Source organism: Aquila chrysaetos, chromosome Z (assembly GCF_900496995.4).
Source record: "Aquila chrysaetos chrysaetos chromosome Z, bAquChr1.4, whole genome shotgun sequence".
Classification (NCBI taxonomy): Eukaryota; Metazoa; Chordata; class Aves; order Accipitriformes; family Accipitridae; genus Aquila; species Aquila chrysaetos.
The window spans coordinates 3,621,274-3,639,873 of NC_044030.1; the positions used below are offsets into that span (position 1 = coordinate 3,621,274).

Consider the following 18,600-nt stretch of genomic DNA (forward strand, 5'->3'; position numbering starts at 1 on the left):
AGTTGTATGTCTTTTTATTATATATTACAATGAAAATTATTTAAAGTAATAGAATGCACCAAAGTAATTCTTAATTATTGAGGAAATACACTCTATACAGTCGACAACAAAGTGCTTGAAACAAACTTTGTAAATGATTAATCATAGTTTGGCAATCTATTAATGACACCATAGCAATAGGGAACTAGGTATGAAGCACGTAGCACTGCCAGGAACTCCAAAGTTGTTCTTTTTTTCCTAACATTTGTATAAATCTGAAACTTTGAAGCTATTACATTGAGATATCAGTTAAAGGAAATGAAACTTTACAGTGTTGTAAAAATGAGCTACATCTACAAATCAAAGGAAGAAGGAAGGGAAAATATGCATTTTTATATTCACTGGAAACATCCCCTGAGATGTGTAATAATTGGCAATAAAATATAAAATTTATCTTTACTGAACTGACATCAAACTTAGTCATGAACTGTTACCTAAAAAATTAAATGTGAACCCCTCTCTTGTAGCATGACTCCTGTGAGACAGAACAATATGCAGAGATTTATTGATAAGTATGCAAAAAATTGTTTGTTTTTAGGTAAGTCTCGTTTGCCCTTTGCTTCTGGAGGACTGGAAGCCATTCTCTTTCTTTTGCTACTTCTACCCTCTCTTCCAAGTATGGTCTATGCAGGAAAACAGGGAAGGCTGAGAGTCTCTTCACAATCTAACTCTACTGGGCTCTAATACACTTTCAAATGTCCGCAGCTGAATGCAGCGCCCACCAAAGTTTCAGACTATGTCTATACTGCACAGCAACAACAGAGACACCCATAAGAATGGCAAAACCTTCTGAAGAGCAGTAAGCACGGTCCAGATGTTAGTTCTTACCTATTAGGATTCAGACTACCACAAGCAGTACGACTACATTGAAATCTATGGAATACCATTCATTTATGTCAGATTACCCACTGGTTTTGGGGGAACAGATAAACTGAAAAATTGAGACTTACTGGTAGTGTCAAGTAAAATGTGAATGTCTCATCAGCCTCTGGAAGATCATCATCACAGACGGATATATACACTGTTCGGTGTGTTTCTGTATCAGGTATAAATGCAGCTGCATATGTGTCAAAAAAGTCTCCTGTGTTTTCTCCATCGATCTGCAATAAATACACAACTGAATGACATCTCCTTCTTCCCCCACTATCTTCTATAATATTATTCTGGACTCATTTAACAGACTTCATACACTCTTCTTTGCACATAATTCTTCCTGCAATTTCCCCTGCTGTCATACAGTTAATTTCTGGACAGAAGGTACAGATAATAGCTCCTCATATCTATGCTGAGTAACCAGGAAAAAAATAAAAAAACAAACATAACCCTTTATTCAGAACCATTTACGACTTCCTTCCTTGCAATTGGGTATCTTTTGCATAATGCACCATATGGCCATTTTTTTAATAGAAAAGCTATTCCTAGCACAGATCTGTATACTTCATTTTACCCTACCTGAATTAAACTATCATAAAATGTAACTGCCCTCTGCCTTCCTGTCTCACCCTAGGGACTAGAAGGAGCCTAGGCGTTTAACCTAGATTAACATTTGATTGCCAAAGTTGGCAAGATGAAGTCTTCTACAGTGAATAGCCCTGCTTTCATTTCAGTCAACAAAAGAAAATCCCACTGATCCTACGGTAAGTAAGGTGGTTAGAGGAGAAATTACAAAGGCAGTAATGTCAAGACAGCAAAGAGTCCAGGTTAAATTTATAGTTGGAAACAGACTAAATGGAGAGAAGCGACTGAACCAGCATAGCTGCCACATCTGAAACTACCATCCTTTCACTAAAAGTTTGAATGAACCATTGTGAAAAAGGCTATTCTTCATTTGAGAACAGTGAAATTAGAAGTTCAATGAAGAGGAAACAAAGTATGGAAGGTATTTTTGTGGCTCTCACCTATCATTGGACATATTGGCAAGTGCTTTTTATGTACCCGAGCCAACACTAGACTTAACCAAAAAGCTCTTACAAAAACAGGCTATAAACATCTTCCTAAGAGAGCTGCTTAAAATATTCATGTTAGGGACTGTCGTGGTTTAACCCCAGTTGGCAACTCAGCCCACGCAGCTGCTCACTCCCCCCTAGTGGGATGGGGGAGCAAATTGGAAGGGTACAAGTGAGAAAACTCGTGGGTTGAGATAAAGACAGTGTATGTAGTAAGTAAAGCAAAAGCCGTGTGTGCAACCAAAGCAAAACCCAGCCAAACCCAGCACAGAAATAAATTTTGGAGTTTCAGGTCCTTAATATGGAAACTAAGTTACTCTGCTTGTTATGTCAGTAAAGTGCACTAGTTTCAAAGTACAATCACATTTTCTCAAGGTTTTCTCCTCAGATTTTAATAAAGTGTGAAATCCCTACAGATCAATTTCTATTCCCTGTAATTTCTAAGACATATATTTTTCATATTTAGTTACAGGAGAATAAAATAATGTGCAGTAACATAGATAATTTCTTTTGTCTACAGACTGTAGAAATTCATAAGCAGTACATCTGCTCTGGTACACTGCTGTGTTCTCATGTGCTACTCATACCGTATAGCATCTTACTCCATACAAAAATGGTGCAGCACACTCTAAAAGGTTGAAACTTTTAAAGGGAATACCATTGAGATCATGGTTAATAACAGCTAAGAAATAAAGCAAATAATGTAAAAATACTAGCTCTGATCTCTAAATGAATTGAACAATGTAATTTTTAAAATTCGTATGGAAATCTGACTTAAACAGTGGAGTAGCTATTAAACTGCATGTTCTACAGTAATCTGGAAAGGAAAAATTGTTATATATCCACATTTTCAGTATGAGCTCACAACCACAATCAAAATCAAACAAGCATATCAGTTTGGACTTCTACCTGAGCAGTAAAAGCTGCCTCCTTGAGAAGATGTTGATATCATTATTTTGAAACTATTGATGCAGCCAGCAGGAATTTACTCAGTTACAGAAATTGGGTGTTGCTTCCTCAAAGTGAAGCATTGTCCCAGTCAAATACCACCATGCTTTTCACTGGCTTGATAAAAACAAGCAACATTCAAAACTTCAGAAAGATACTAATATTTACTAAAAATATAACTGGCATAGTTTCTTACCGACACAATTGCTGTGATGTTAGCAGGCTTCCCTGTCCTTTCAATTACAAGACGTATAACAGTTGTACTTGTTTCATTAACTACAAATTCTGTTTGTCCACTGAACTTCACTTCGGTTTCTCCAGATGTGAAATGAATGAGTAATGCTAAAAGCAAATAAACTAATAAAGAAGCAGAGGGCATCCCTATAGAAAAAGAAAAGAATAATTAAAAATAAATTGTCAATCTAAAATACATAAAACATTCCCAGTTGACCTTACCAATCCAGCCAACCATTCTTAATGCTTCAAATACTGTGATTATCTTGTGAGCTTCAGAAATGAGATGAAAACATGCATAGGTCTCAGCTATAATTAAGTCAGACAATGTAATTATCAGCTACATCTAATTCTATTTTCCTAATTTTCATCTAGTGATTTTCTAGACAGTATTTACCAACTTTTTTTCCACTGGAGGAATAAGTAACTTCTTTAAAAAAAAAAAAAAAAACAATGACACTGCCACAAATGTTTTCATTTTCAAACAAATAATTAGCTCAACTGTTGACAGTTCTATTTCCACTTTACTAGCTCTCTTGAATCTCTTTAGAAATAAACATGAATTGGCAGGAAGGGTGAAGGGTTGGATGTTTGCAGTCATCTCATAGACCATCTTCTGACATCTTATGGACCACGAAATTTTCTTAAACATTTGTATACTTACAAGAGATTCTTTTCACTGCTTCACTTTTCCCATGATTCTTTCATGTTTTCTTGTCATGGAGAATCACTGTGGCACATTTTAATGCCACTGTAACCTTTGTTCAGACAGACCTCTATTTTTATTTGTTTCTGCACAATGTCTCGTTTTCTTTCTGTTAGGATAAGACAACTTAAAGCTAAGGTGGTTTATTTCTCTTACATCAGAGTCCAGTTACGTAATGTAAAATACAAGTTTAAGTTCCAGTGAAGTCATCAGGTGCCGATACTGTGAAAGACGCATTTTTAAGAGGCTGTGCACAACAAATTGGAGACAGCTGCTGTGTTATGGAGAGGGTCATATTGTACAGTGCTGACCAGAACTGAGAACTTGGATGCTGGATGGAACATATTTCTGTTATAAGGATCTGAGCAGTTTTTGAACAAACCAAGAGAACAAAGTTGTGCTCTATACACCAAAAAGCATTATGGCATGTATTTTTAATGGAATTAGCTCTTTCAGCAAGTTTCTTTTAATCTGAGGTCACTATTTTATAATGTTACTTTTTAAAATTTCTGTACAAAAGGGACAAACAATATTCGTGTAATTACACATGTAAATTAAATGTCACTTTGCTTAAAATCATACTTCCAACTGCTATGCTTACCAGACAAATCTAGTCAATGATGGTTGGATAAACTGTGCAGAACATATTACATTAATATCTGCATATCAATAATATTTAAGTTCAGCCATGTTTGCAAAGCACTTGTTTTCATTATTTATGAGTGACAGTAAATGAATATTTAGTCATAAATGATACATGAAACAGAAAATGTCATGTGTATATTGAAACATATTTTTGTAAAGTGCGTGCCAAATTTGTAATCAGAGTACACTTGAGGTCCAGCACAGATTCTGAGTGGTTTATGTACGCAGTCAGGTAGCTTTAATCTTGCACTGAACAGAGAATAAGATAGCCTTCAGACCACTAAAATTAACACAGATTCAGAAAGACTTCAAGACTTTGATTCACCTTACAATAAATTCTGTCTGGGCAAGGGTTAATTTTATGTTGTGAGGATGTGAAATAAGCTGCTTTCAGGCAAGTTAAAGAACAAAAATTATCCACAGACATGACATATTAACTAACTGTAAGTTGGAAGTGCAATCAGAAAAACTATCAGTGTCTTTCAGAATTTCATAACTGCTACAACCAAAGGTTGGTGAGATGACAAGAATTAGCCCATTTTAATTACTTATAATAAAAAATTCTCCTACCTCTACTGAACATCACAGAGGGAACAGGCCAGCAATGAAAGTAACTGCAAAAAATCAGGACTAACCATTTTCCCTATGAAAATAACTATCCATTTTACAACCTACTTGAACAGTGTTTAGTTATTTCCAGCAAAAATGTAACACAGTAAAATAATTTTCCTGCAGAACTTGACATTGCTATAAGCTTTTATTAACCATGAACACAGTCCTTCAAGATATCCATGGCTCTTACTGAGAATTCAGTGCGTAACAGACTTTCAGGAACAAGGCTTGATTCCTACATTTCTATCTATTTAGTAATTCTAGTGCAGAAAAAGCTTACAGTAGGAGGCAAAGATAAATATATATACATAAAATCCCTGGGATTTAAAATTGTCAGCATTTCCAAAGTTGACTGTATTAACTTGCAAGATGTTTTTGTTGTTTTTATGTGGAACTGCTCTGAAAAATACAAACCTTCAAGCTGGACAGAGAATGGTTGTCTAACCTTTTAAACTCTGAGACAATTACACTGTCTGCAGATGCAGGCATCATCCATACTAAACTGAGGAATTTGTTGACCTTTTAGCTTCAGCTGTTACCTTGTCATAGACTTTGCAAATATCTTCCCACGGTACATGCTTCTAGTAAATAATACTGAAAACATGATCCTTGAGGGCAAGATTACAAAGTTTAGAATTACTTGAATTCTATTACTTCTACTAGAGAGCATTCTAAAACTATAGGATTACTCCTGTGGAACAAGAGAGGTTTCACAATCATACCATCAATTATTTAGCTGGTGTGTATTCTTCCTTGTTACATTATTTGTACTAAGATTTACTTTGCACAGCCTGCCAAAAGTAGTTTTTACTCTGTTTATATAAACTCAACTCTGAAAATCATGATTAGTTTTAAAAATTGATGTAATATAGTAAAAATAACATAAATCAAGACTTGAAGAATGCAGAACAAACTTATTCAAATAGCTGAAAAGATATTATAGGTAACAGTATTTTACTTTACTAAATATGAACTCACTCTGTACACGAAATTCCTACATAAATCTATATGGGAACACAGTTTGCTCCATATTAACTGAATTGCATAAAGCTCAGCAGAAGCCTTTGCAAGATCAGGGAGTAAAAGATGACTCTTCCCCACCTCCCTCAACCCAGTGTATCACAGGTGAGTTTGGTTTGTTTTTTGTTTTTTTTAATGAAGCTGAAACTCTAGTCCTTGTTTACTGGTAAATTTTGGTAAACTATGGGTTTGGTTCATGAAATACTTGCCTCTGCTTCAGCTAAATATTATTGAGTTCAGTTCTCCCAATCCAGGATATTCAGTCAGGCTTTAAAATAGATTAATGAGTCAAAATAATTTAAATGTTCTTGAAACAACAACAAGCAATGGACTATTATACATCTTTAGAGTATGTACAAGCCAGTGGACCAACTATTCTGTTACTGTGTTCTGAGTAAAGCCATTTCAAATAATGATTTGTAGCATCAGTGTTAGTTAAAGCAATGCTACGTACTGAGGCCTAGATTGTAAGGGCTTTATAATAAAAGTTTCTGGCATCAAAACAAAAGAAAGTACCTCTCAAAAAGTTATCTAGACATTTTAATGATATTAAAGAAACTTAAAAGTCTAAAAATCACATTATTCAACCATGTAATTAAAAAAAGTAAAGAAATCTACCTCAGAATTCTGAGTCATGATCCCTAACATTTTCTTTTAGTCTGCGCTTTATGGCGCTTTCTGAAGCACATTTGTGTTTCCCCCCAAAACACAGAATCCTACTGTAGAACCCAGCAGAGCATACACTGATTCCACACTGTAATTTCCACGGTAATGTCACAAATTATGTGAGGAATACCATTTCAACCTATTGCCTAGTTGGAGCCAAGGAGAGGTAGGCTTATGAGACTGGTGTTTCTCGTTACTGATGAATCACCAGGATTAGCTTACTTTTTCTGCTCAGTGTCTGGAACAAATTTCAGATGAAGATTTTAAGGTTTATAAAGAATGAGTGGTCTTTTCAGCATACTTATATAAAGAATGAGAAGTCTCTTCTGCAGATTTTTACACTGGCTTCTGTGCTTAATAAATCAAAACCCTTAAGAATGAAAAGATCTCCTGGCTGTTTTCATTGAAGGGTGACGGCACCTACGGACTAGGGCACATGGAGAGATCGAGAAGGGAAATGAAAAGGCTGCGAAAGATTCCAAATCTGAAATGAACTGAGCGTAAAATGCCAGATATGGAATGGAGAACGGCAAAAGAAAGGGGAGTTCACTAACAAAGAAGCAGATGGAACGAGGGATTAGGTACCCTATACCTCAGACTTGCCTCAGACTGCTGCTCAAGAGAAGAAACAAGCAGGTATGCTAAGCAGCACCTCTTCCACCCAGCAGCTACAACTTCATCTTCACACTACTCACCATAGATTTCTGAAGTCCACGGACACAGTGCAGCAGAGCAAGTGCAAAGCCTGGTGCACTTTTCACTGCCTGTCCTTGTCTACTCCCCGTGATTACAAATACCCAGCCAAGTAGAACATTCAAAAACTGGCATGCCTAGTACTTTGCATTGAGTACAGCATTACAGCTATCAATGGTTGCCAGAGAGAAGTCTATTCACAGCTGAGATGTCAGCACCCAGCAGCATCTTTGGCTGAATACAATGGGAGAGAGATACATGTGCTCTTTCATATGTAAAGAGGAGATTCTCTGTAGTACACAGGAACAGCACAGAGCAAAAAGTTTCACAAGGTCATTGCCCTTGCTGCACCTGTTGTAGAAACATATTAAAAACCTGCATATTTTCAGCATTTTTATTTTAGGCATTCTCAGAACCACTGAAATTTACAACAGTATTGGAGAACAACCTAGAAAAGCAGCAGGAATTAAAAAACCTTCGATTTACTAAACTTCTTTCTATGTTGTCATGACCCCAAATTATGAGAGAAGTATTTCATTTCAGACTGGGGCTTCCTTTGCCTCAAAGTTCCCACAGTTCACACATACGCAAAGGCAGACACAACAGCTGTGTCTGCAAAACCTAGCACTTGGATAGCTGGTGTTACCCAAGTCTGCTCTGTTGGTTACTGTTTCTTTTTTGGTTTGGGCTTTTTTGTTTAGATGTGGGATAAGTAATTCTCTCACTCTAATATAGATGGGAAAAGAGAGTGTTCTAAAGGTACTATTTCAAAATAATATCTCCCTATATCCCTTTTTTGCCTTCAACCTGCTTAAGGTGGATAAAGCATGAGAATTATAGTAAGTCACAACATATACTGCTTTGTCTGCACCCCTGGACTGCACTAATAGTTGCAGCATTTGGGGCAAAAGCCTGTCTCACGGCTTTCCATGCACATTTTTCAGTGTCACTGGATGCTTTTGCTTACAATTCTTCTCTAGGGCTTCCTGTCGTCCTCTTCACTACAAAGACATTCCAGGTACCTGCCCATCATCCCCCTTCTTATTAGTAACATTGCAAAGTGCTAGCCAAAGCACAAATACAAACTAATAGGGGCTGAAAATCCCTTGATCAGCTTTCACTGTCCTGAAGTTTTTGGGCTCAGCTGCTTACTTACCTACTCACTACTGTTGCTGTGACAGAACAATACCACAGCACAACCTCAGGTGCTAAAGAGATTTATCTGCATTTGAGACTAATGACGCTGACATCAGTCAATGATTCTCCTGACCATTTGCCTTCTAACAGTTACAATATTTTTTTTTTAAATTGTTATCTATGACCTTATGTATCACTGGGAATGGCCAATTTAATGTAACCTGAACAACACCTCCGTATGAAAATTCTCGCTCATGCAGTTACGTTCCCTTGAAAAAGGCACACACCCTTCAACATAGACATCTTATCTGAAGTATGAAAAGACACTTAGGCTGCCTGCCATTGCATCTATATTTACTAGTCAGAAAGGTAAATCTATCATCACAGCCAGGAACCAATACTGAAAGTGGTAAATCTGCAGCCCAAGGCCAAGACAGAGGCCTGATGAGAAATCCAAATCACCTCATCCAGTTATTAGAGGTCACTGAGAGGTAAAAATTGTAGCAAGCCCAGAGTACCCCTTGTCAGTTTTGTGGCAGCTTCTTTTCCCTTCCTCAGAAGAATTTGAGTGGATCTAAACTATATCCTTAAATTTTAAGTTCTAAAGCATGTAATCATCACTGGAGAACCACCAAGTTTTATCTCTTAAGCCAGGTAATGCTAAAGGCTTTCTGAGGTAACCGCCTGCTCTGCCTGTTCTCATTCTAAGCAGGGAATAAAGGGCAAAACTCTCAGGCAGTGCTGGATCCACTACGGCTGTTTGCTAGCAGCAAGCAGAGAGAACACAAGCCTCTTCCACAAACATTTGCTGTTACCTTATAATTTGCTGGTCAAACAGAGAACTAGACAATAACTTTGACTAGCTGTAAGATCCAGATTATTTTTACCCAGAGTACCTCCAGTGAAATGACCTGGAGTTATTAAGGCTACTTTATATTTAGAACAGAGATTAGAGTCTAATGTAAACAAACTTTGGCTGAAATCTGCTAATTAACAATGTTATGAAATACACCAGTAGGAATCTGAATTTGCCCTAATTTGTACTAACAAAACAACACTGATTTCAGCTGCAGAACTTCTAATTTATCTCATGCAATTCATGAGAATCTATAGTTCTAATTATATACTGTAAAAAAACAAGATACTGTTTTGGAATAGTTCCACTTAGCATACAGTATAGATTTAAGCAAAAGGTAAATCTGGTTTTCAGCTCCACATTGGGAATCCTTTTCCACCTATATAGATCTTATGAAAACAACAGACATCCTTCACTAACAGAAATTATTTTACAAGGTTTTCCAGAACCAGGGTCTAGCTTTTTACCTAGGCATTTTGCTCCAAGTAGGGCTTGAGACACTATAAGCATTCATACTCTCTCTGATGGTTTCTTGCACAAAAAAGCAAGCAGATTAAAAACAAACAAACAAACAAACAAAAAAACAATCCAGCATGAAAATACTTAGCACTCCCAGCTCATGCTTGTTGTAGAAGTAACTGTATGACTGAGCCTACCACAGGATCAGGCTCTTACACATATGGAACCAGAAATCCAGCTGAGGAAGGCCTGCAACCTTCAGTGACGAACACCCGTTTATTCTGCTTCAGTAAAGATGTGAAGTTTCACAATAATTTCCGTTTGTATTTCTACTTTGGAGGTTTCTTGCACGTCCCCAACACTTTTACTTAACAAATTTTTAGAACATGTGAGCTGAGGACAAAAGTACCATAGTTTCAAACACCTAGTACTTGTCCTGAATGAAGTACTGTGGCCTGAATGAATAGCATATATCAGAAAAAATAATTATGGGCTTCTGCAGTATATTGGTTATCTTTCTCATACTTAAAACCAAAAATGTAACAAGCTGTTTTGCAATAGTGCTTCACACATAGTAATCTTGCAAGAAAAAAAAATATCTGTAATATATAGAACAGTAAATTACAGCCTCATGGTGGGGATTAGATGGCATTATTTCAGATGTACTGACAGAAGAATTATCACTATCCACAGCAGATTCTTACAAGTTAATACGCATGTATAAGCCAAACAGAATTTTAATGTGTTGCCTAATTATTAGAATAATTGTGTGAGTTATTCTTGAGTTCACAAAAGTGTATTATTAAACATGAAAATTTGCATCAACTATATATATTAAATTTAGGACGCATCTCAAAACAAGCTTCATTTCTACAGTTAAATGTATTCATTTTTTTTTTTAGATTACAGCAAAAAATGTTGGTTTATTACAGATCTGTATTTTACAAAGTCCCACCAAGACTTCTTTCTGTGGAAGTAAAAATGTATTTGTATCATTTTGAAGAAGATGATTAGCATGGGGCCCTCACTCTAATCTAAACTGTGAATTAATCATTTAAATTTGGGCAATCTGTTTTTAAATAAAACACATGATAAAGTATTTATGTGCTGAAGAGAACTCCCCAAGCAAAATTTGTTTGGGTTCAAAGACTTCTCACACTCCTTTTATCATGTATTGTGCTTCCCTTGGCTTTCTAAACCCTTTAACCTATGTCACAATTTAATAATCACTATTTAATAATTATAATCATTCCCTTATTAACTGGGTATTTCTTTTCGTTCTTCTAAGGCACCCTGTAGTTCAAGACAAGGAAATCTCTTTGTTGATTAGTTATTTAAGACCAGCAACAATAACTATGCTGGAAAGAAAGGTGCTTTGAGAGGATTACACAGAGCTAGTTCTCAACAGCACCAAGCCAAGAGCAGCAAATTACAAATCCAAGTACTTCATTGCATGTAACCAAATTGGCTGGTTGAAATGCTAATTGCCTTTCAGCAAAGCTAAAGGCAGACAGGGGACCCTGTGCTTCAGAGAATGACATGCATTTTTTACCCCACTTCTGCACCATTGTCTTGCTGAGAATTATTCAAAATCTATTCATAAAGGTAGCTCTTTTCCTAACCTTTAAAAATGTGGGAAATTTCTAAAGCTCTGACCAATACCTCAGATCTGTTGGCCTGCCAAACCCATAACAGATGGCTGAATTAAGGCCATGTTAAATCCTTAATGAAGCAAAGCTTGAAACAATTCAGAGCAGTAACATATTGGACCAGTCCATGATAAGTGACTGAGAAGCAGGAAGTTTCTTTTGCCATCTGAAAATGAGAATCATAACTGTAATCTAACTAATAAATTTATACTAGATACCAAATGCGAAAACAAAACAAAAATCTCTTGGTATATGAAAAGACATTGCTATGACATTCTAGAGGAAAATCTGTCTTCAACTTGCTAAAAAATCCACAAACACAAAAGCTGCGATGAATATGGAAAGCATCTCTGTTGTTTAATTTTGCCAGAGGAATTTAGCTTGTCAAATAAGCCTGTTCAAATAAGTACAACTTTATCTTAATTGCAACCTTGGTTTGGACTTACAAATTATTTCAGTACAAAGGAATTTAAACAATTTTAACTAGATTTATATGAAATATTCATAAGCCAATATATGAAACAATGTTTTTCATATTTTAAGTTTCCAAATTCTTTCTGCAAACAGCCGCAAGTTCTCATATATGGAGTAAACTCAATCTTGAAAATGTTGATTGACACAAAGTATTTTCCAGTGAGATTATTCACTCAAAGAGTGACTTAGGCAAGTGTGGTTTCGCAGAAATAGTTTCATTTGTGATTCAATAACTTTTTTCAGAGTAAAAAAAGTTACAGTGAGTCCACTTGGAATAAGATAAATGGCCTCTAACATTGATTCCTCCTGTCAATCTTTTTTTCTAGGAAACAGTAACATAGCTCCTATTAGGTAGATATAATTCTTGAATTTCTGGAACTACAACAAAGGCCTACAATTGACAGCAATCATTCTGTAAGCTTCGATTTCATGATGGAGATGTTATACAGCATATGAGTCTTAATACATATTGAAAGAAGTAGTCAGATACTACGTATGCTTATTTCTAGTGAGGAAAAGTGTTATATTCACCATTATATCCAACAGTGACTATACCTAAATTGGCCAGTCTTGTAGAGCTGAAACACGAGCACAATATCTACAAACTAGTAAAACCAATCAATAGGATTACACATGTAAAACTAGTGATGTACATGATTCTAGGAGGGCAAGGCCAAATACTCCCTGAGCAAAGAATTTCAGCATATTCTTTGTATTTTCTCTCGCCTACCTACTTTTTTTTATTTCTTAGTGAACAACTAAATTGACCCAATACCAAGAACACACAGGAAGGGGCTGGCCAAGAAAGAAAAAAATCAGAGCAATAAAATGAAGCTAAATTGCATCAGATACCCTATCCCAAATAACAGGAAGAGTTGGACATACAGTTTACTGTTTTGATGTTTCCAAAAACACCTTAGACTAAAAAACTTCAGATGTGGTTGAGACAAATTTTAATCCTTCCTTTCGTCAAAGTGTGATGCAAGGACATACTTTTCCATCAAGTTTTCAGTGAAACATTCTAAAATTAAAGTTTTGCTAAGCTTATAGACCATTGCTACATACTTTTAAAAGTACAATAATTAATAATAAAAAGCATCGTTACCATGCTGTAATTCTGAACAACTATGGTAGCTGTGTAACAATGTCAAAGGTGATTTGTGGGTCACCAATTTTTTTCTCCCAAATTGCCATAAATTGTTTGTACCCCATGACTGAGATCCTTACAGACCTCTGTAGTGCTATTCTTCTTTAGTGGTTTACACTAAAGGTATGTGCTTTCATAGCTTCTCCAAGAGTTCAGTTTCAGTCATTATATTCATGTCTTAAGTAAAATATGCATGTAAGCATTTGCAGACTTAAGCACTCTTATTTTTTTTAATGGAATTCCAAAAGCAAATAAAAAAACCCTGGAAGACAGTAAGTTTAAATTACAAAATTCCATGTATATTAGAGGTTTTAATAACAGGTTATTATTTAGACCTGATTCTGCAAATGTCATTCAAATAAAGCTTACAACAATTTCCAAGGGAAGTATTGCACTCTGGGTGTGAATGCATAAGGATCAACCTCATTCACTAGTATCAACTCTTTAAACCTCATCCAGTATTCTTTTTCAGCCTTAAAAATGCTGACAGCACAAATAAACTGCCCAGCACTATTTCTCACAAAAGCCAATATCATTTTTCCCATTGATTTCCATGTGACCAGGACACAGACCACAATTACAAGTTAATAAGCATGTGCTCCCATTATTGATGTTAGTTAGTTCACTCAGATGCAAACTTAGTAAATACCATTGATTTCTTCATATAAAGCTACTAAAACACAAAAGTGTATTGGAAAGCTAGTAAAGCACAAACCTGTGTGTTAAAAATCAGTAACAACATAAATATTAGTAAAAACAAAAAATTAGAAATTAAAAATTGTACACCCTTGCAATACGTTAGCTTTTACATTATCAAATATTTGGCCACTTCAATTCTAAGCCTAATATGCCACAAATGATTTTATTTCCTCAGAAATCTGGTTCTCCTTTCCATGTGGAAACACTGAATACGTTTAGTAGGAGAAAGCTTGTTTTAGGCTTAAGGGACAGATAGACTAAAAATACTACATTCTACCTTCAGTTATTAAACTGCCCTCATGGCAGATTCTCAAAATGCTTAGTATTTAACTGAAAGACTCATTCTGGAAGATGTGTGTGAAGTATTATCAGAAAAAACACTTTTGGCTTTTATATAATGAATAAGATTTTTTAAAATCACATGTTATTTCACATCTGCACTATAAAGCAATTATAGACTCATTAAAAAACAATGATTGATTTTTGGCAAGCAGTTCTGCATACATTTGATCTTAACTTCATCTGGGCTAGACAGAGTGAATTATGCAATGTCTTATACAGAATCAGCATATCAAAAGCAAGAAGCACGAGCAATATTTCCAACTGTAATCACTTACATGTCATATTTTAATTATTAACATGTTTAATATTCATTCCTTATCAGATGATGATTTGAAAAATTCATTCTTACTTTTCACTCACTCTCCTTTGCAATACACAATGCATACGCAACTCCTCCACTTCTTTTATTTTCACCTAATTTAAACAGTCAAATTAATGTTTTGTGCATTTTTGAGAGGTAAAAATTGCCACCTAGGACACTTCAGACTGAGTTGCATCCTCCTATGATCCCCTGAGAATAGGATTTTCCATTGGAAAGACGGTTGTCTCCACCTGCCCTGCTCTGCAGAGCAGAAAGAGGAGCTGCTGGAACAACAGAAACCTTAGCAGACTTACTATCCAGCAGCCACTCACGGGTGAGCCACACGCTCGTTGTCTGCCGCTGGTTAAACCCTCTCCCTGCTGCAACAGGTGCTGCTGGCAGAACCCTCGAGCTGGACAGTGAACATCTCTGCAGCTGATACGGGATGCTTCCAAAGCAACTACCACCTCAGAGAGACGACAGACCTACCTAGACCCGGGGACATGGACATCCGCGTCTTCTGGACTCCGCCAGCCGCCTGCACACTCTCTGTCACTCACGCATTATGCATTCCCCTCTCCTACTCCTCCCTCTGCTCCGCGCAGCGTCCAGCACTCTCCTCCCTCTCCTGACTCCTGCTGCCTTCCCACTGCTGTGGAGATAAAAGGGGGTGGGATGGAAGAGGACAGAATTTTTTCAAACACCAGCAATTGCCCCTGCGCTGCTGTAGTTGAGGTAGAGCTAGCCCCTCCAGTCGCTGCCTCGGCAGTTCTTCCACTTAGCTAGGACCGTACTGTTTTATTACTGGAGGCAGCAAAACTGGCAGGTTTTATTACTGGATTATGACAGATTTTGGATTCAAGTCCTCGGCTGCACCAGGACATGCAGCTCATCTTAATTCACAGCTATTCAGTGCTTGGCAGGGAGAAACAATTTCCAATCCTAGATCAAGCGTTCTGGACTCAGTAATTTCTCTAGCTAATATTGAATTCACATTTTATGGTCACCGTCATTCCAAGCAAATCCTGAGCAACGGCAGAGATATAAAGACACAAAGGCGGCACGCGGATCTTGCCAGTGTTGGCCCCCAAACTCCCATTTAATGGTAAACAAGTGTCAAAATTCCTACTTACCCAATAAATGTTGATGCATATAAGCCCCCAAACATAGAAAATACTGAAATTTGAGGAATTCCGCTTAGTCCCATTTACACAGTCTTCACTGTATTTCCAGAACCTGTAAGAGAGCTACTAGATCTGAAAAAGTGGAAATCCTATTGCAAACGAATGCAGCAGCAGCAGCACAATTTCATGTAGCTGAATCCAGTTAGATCCATTAACACTCCCACGCTCCCTGCATCTCTCGTACAAATGGAAACCATCCTATCAAATTTTTAAAAATCATCAATTCCAACTCCAAGGAAATCCCAATACAGTCCTAGTCTACAACAGTACACAACCAAATATCAGGTACTTTGAGCTTGCTGGATCCTGTCTTTTTTTTTTGTCCCAAATCCTCAGACTTTTCTGTCAAAACAGTGCTCCTAAGTAGCTTGAAAAATCATGCCTGATACAACAGGGTGAAAAAGCAACGTAACAACCAACAGGCATCTAACATGGAACTTGAAAGATGCATTTTTTTAAAATCCCATATTGCTTATTAGTATTGAATGCACAGAATCTATTGTAAATGCCTATTTTGATACATATTAGCATATAAATATTTAGAAACAAATACAAATATAACTCTAGCTTAATTTTAGATTAGCTTTATTTCAGACAGCAGATTTACAGAAAGGGCAGAGGGAAATGTTAAGCACAAAATAGGATTCTGCCTTGAATGAAAGCAGAATGATTTTTACCTTTGCTCTAGTTTGCTGAGAAGTCATGCATTTCAAATGAGCTTCCTCTGCTTTGCTTTTAATTTATTTGGAGCATATGGAAAAAGCAATCACAATGATAGAAATCACAGAGAGAGGAAGCACCAATTCTGCTAAGGCTAATATAATCTTTGCATATAGAAGGAAGGGATACAGCGCAGAAGTTCTTAGGACCAAAAAATGACAGGATCTAGAAGAATCTATGCCTTCTGATGGCATTAGCCTGGTCACTACATCAATACTGCCTTGAGCTATGGTGATCACAATTCGGGAATAATGTAAACAAACAGGAAAAGGCAAAGAAGATGCTAGAGAATGATGAAAGGTTTGGAAAATTACTTATCGAAAGACTCAGAGACCTCAAGAAGTATGTTGATTATAACAGTAAAAGTGATGCTTCAAAGTAGAAGGCATTCCACCTAACATCGGCCATCCAGTCTAACCTAGTCACATAGTAGGATGGGATGAACTATGTCTAAGAGGTGCTTATTTCTCTCTGACTAAACAGTGAGTCCAAATGACTATCTTAGCCTACCACCTAACTTTTGGATAATGACATTAGGTTAATGTTAGGCAAGATGAATCTCTGGATTTACTCTGTATACAGCTACAGAGAAAAGGAATGTTGATAAAAAAAATCTGCAGTGTAACAGATAAAGGTATAGATGATCTAATATGCAGATGCCAAAGTAGACATTAATAAACAGAATAAACTCCAGTTCTTAAGAGTGAAGGAAAAAATCCACCGGAATGACTCACCAAACATTATATTAAAATACCTCTTTTTTTAAAAAACACAAGTGTACTTTTTTCCTCTAAAAAGCTATGCTGTGCACTTAAAAGGAATTCAGGTAGATGTGTATGATAATCCTTGTTATATGTCTGATCACTTCTTGCACTAGTCCACCTGGGTTTATTTATGAATATATTTTTGATCAATACTTTATCATGCATTATTCCCACGCACCAGCTCCACTTTTTCTGTACTGAAAAGAGAGCAAGAAGCACTCCTTCAAAGGTCCATACTATTAGCTGCCAAATTTTGCATTAGACAGAAATTAATGTATGAGCATGAAAGGTAAGCAGCATGTTTTTCAATACCATACCATTATTATTTTCCTATCTTAGCCTCACAATCTAGATCCCATATTGTTTTTCCTCTCTGGATCAACAGGTAGAAAGGATACTGGAGGTGTAAGATTATTTTTATGTTTTATTCTGTAATGTTTTTTCAGCTTACATAAATTACTTCATGTTGTCCTTCTGTCGTCCAGTTTCTGTGGGAAGTTTGGCTCCCACCAACAGCTATCAAGTTGCTCAGTATCAGAGGGGCTGCCGTAGTAGTCATCAGTTCTCAATTACAGCAGACCTGAGCACATTAAACATTGCTAATTACTGAGCTAGAAAACAAAGGAAGAGTGAGAACTCAGACTTGGGCTCACTAATTCACATGGCTAATTTCATGGGGTCTTTCAACAAAACTGCATTTAGACCCAAAATGACTGTAGCTTTTGCTGCTCTTTCCCACTCAACACGCAGTACTCCCTGTTTTCTCTCCGTCCCTGAGGATTTCCCGATTGCTGTTTTTCATCATGCCACTCCAGAGACCTGTGCTTCCCTTTGTTACACACAAGGATGAGACAGAGCTCCCACGGGATTTTGTCAATGGTGGTCCTCAACCAGCTGGAAGGTTGTTGGTGATTGACATGGGACACTCCATACTCACTTTTAACAACTCAGCATGCTGCTCACACAGAACTCTCAGCCCTTACAAATGTCAGGGGTAAACAATCAGGCCTGGTATTGAACCTACAATAGATCTGGCATTGCACAGGACTATGCCTCCAGGTCAGCCTTAACTTCTCTTTTCAATAAAAGCAGTAAATAAGGTGTACTAAGTACACCCCTCAATTCTTTGTTTGTTTGGATTTCCTTTGTTTTGAATTCATTAAAGCTCTGCAAGTTAAAAATGGCTCTGCTGCGAATAAACCAATATTGAAAGCAGCCGCAATAGAATCAATGGCCCCCAGTTTGTTTGTTTGTTTTGAAAACTTGCCTTTTCCCTTTATTGGCATCATCTGAAAGGAAAGGCCAGAGAAGAGGGAGTTAGAAGAAGAAACAAATCCCTGAGAAGGAAAGCAGGACTTA

General features: G+C 36.8%; 1 protein-coding gene across 5 annotated transcripts in view; it reads right to left on the bottom strand.

Annotated features, from left to right (window-relative positions):
- The window catches only part of ADGRV1 (adhesion G protein-coupled receptor V1), a 297,036-nt gene extending 281,798 nt beyond the window's left edge, over positions 1 to 15,238 (bottom strand). For 2 of the 5 annotated variants that reach the window (XM_030004616.2, XM_030004613.2), the window contains exons 1-3: positions 15,063 to 15,213; positions 3,130 to 3,314; positions 990 to 1,139 (exon numbers count right to left, since the gene is read on the bottom strand). In XM_030004616.2, coding sequence (XP_029860476.1) covers positions 990 to 1,139; positions 3,130 to 3,314; positions 15,063 to 15,084 — 357 coding nt within the window. In that variant the 5' untranslated portion in view covers positions 15,085 to 15,213. The other 3 variants (XM_030004614.2, XM_030004615.2, XM_030004617.2) reach the window with 3 other exon arrangements.
- Between the last annotated feature and the right edge of the window lie 3,362 nt (positions 15,239 to 18,600).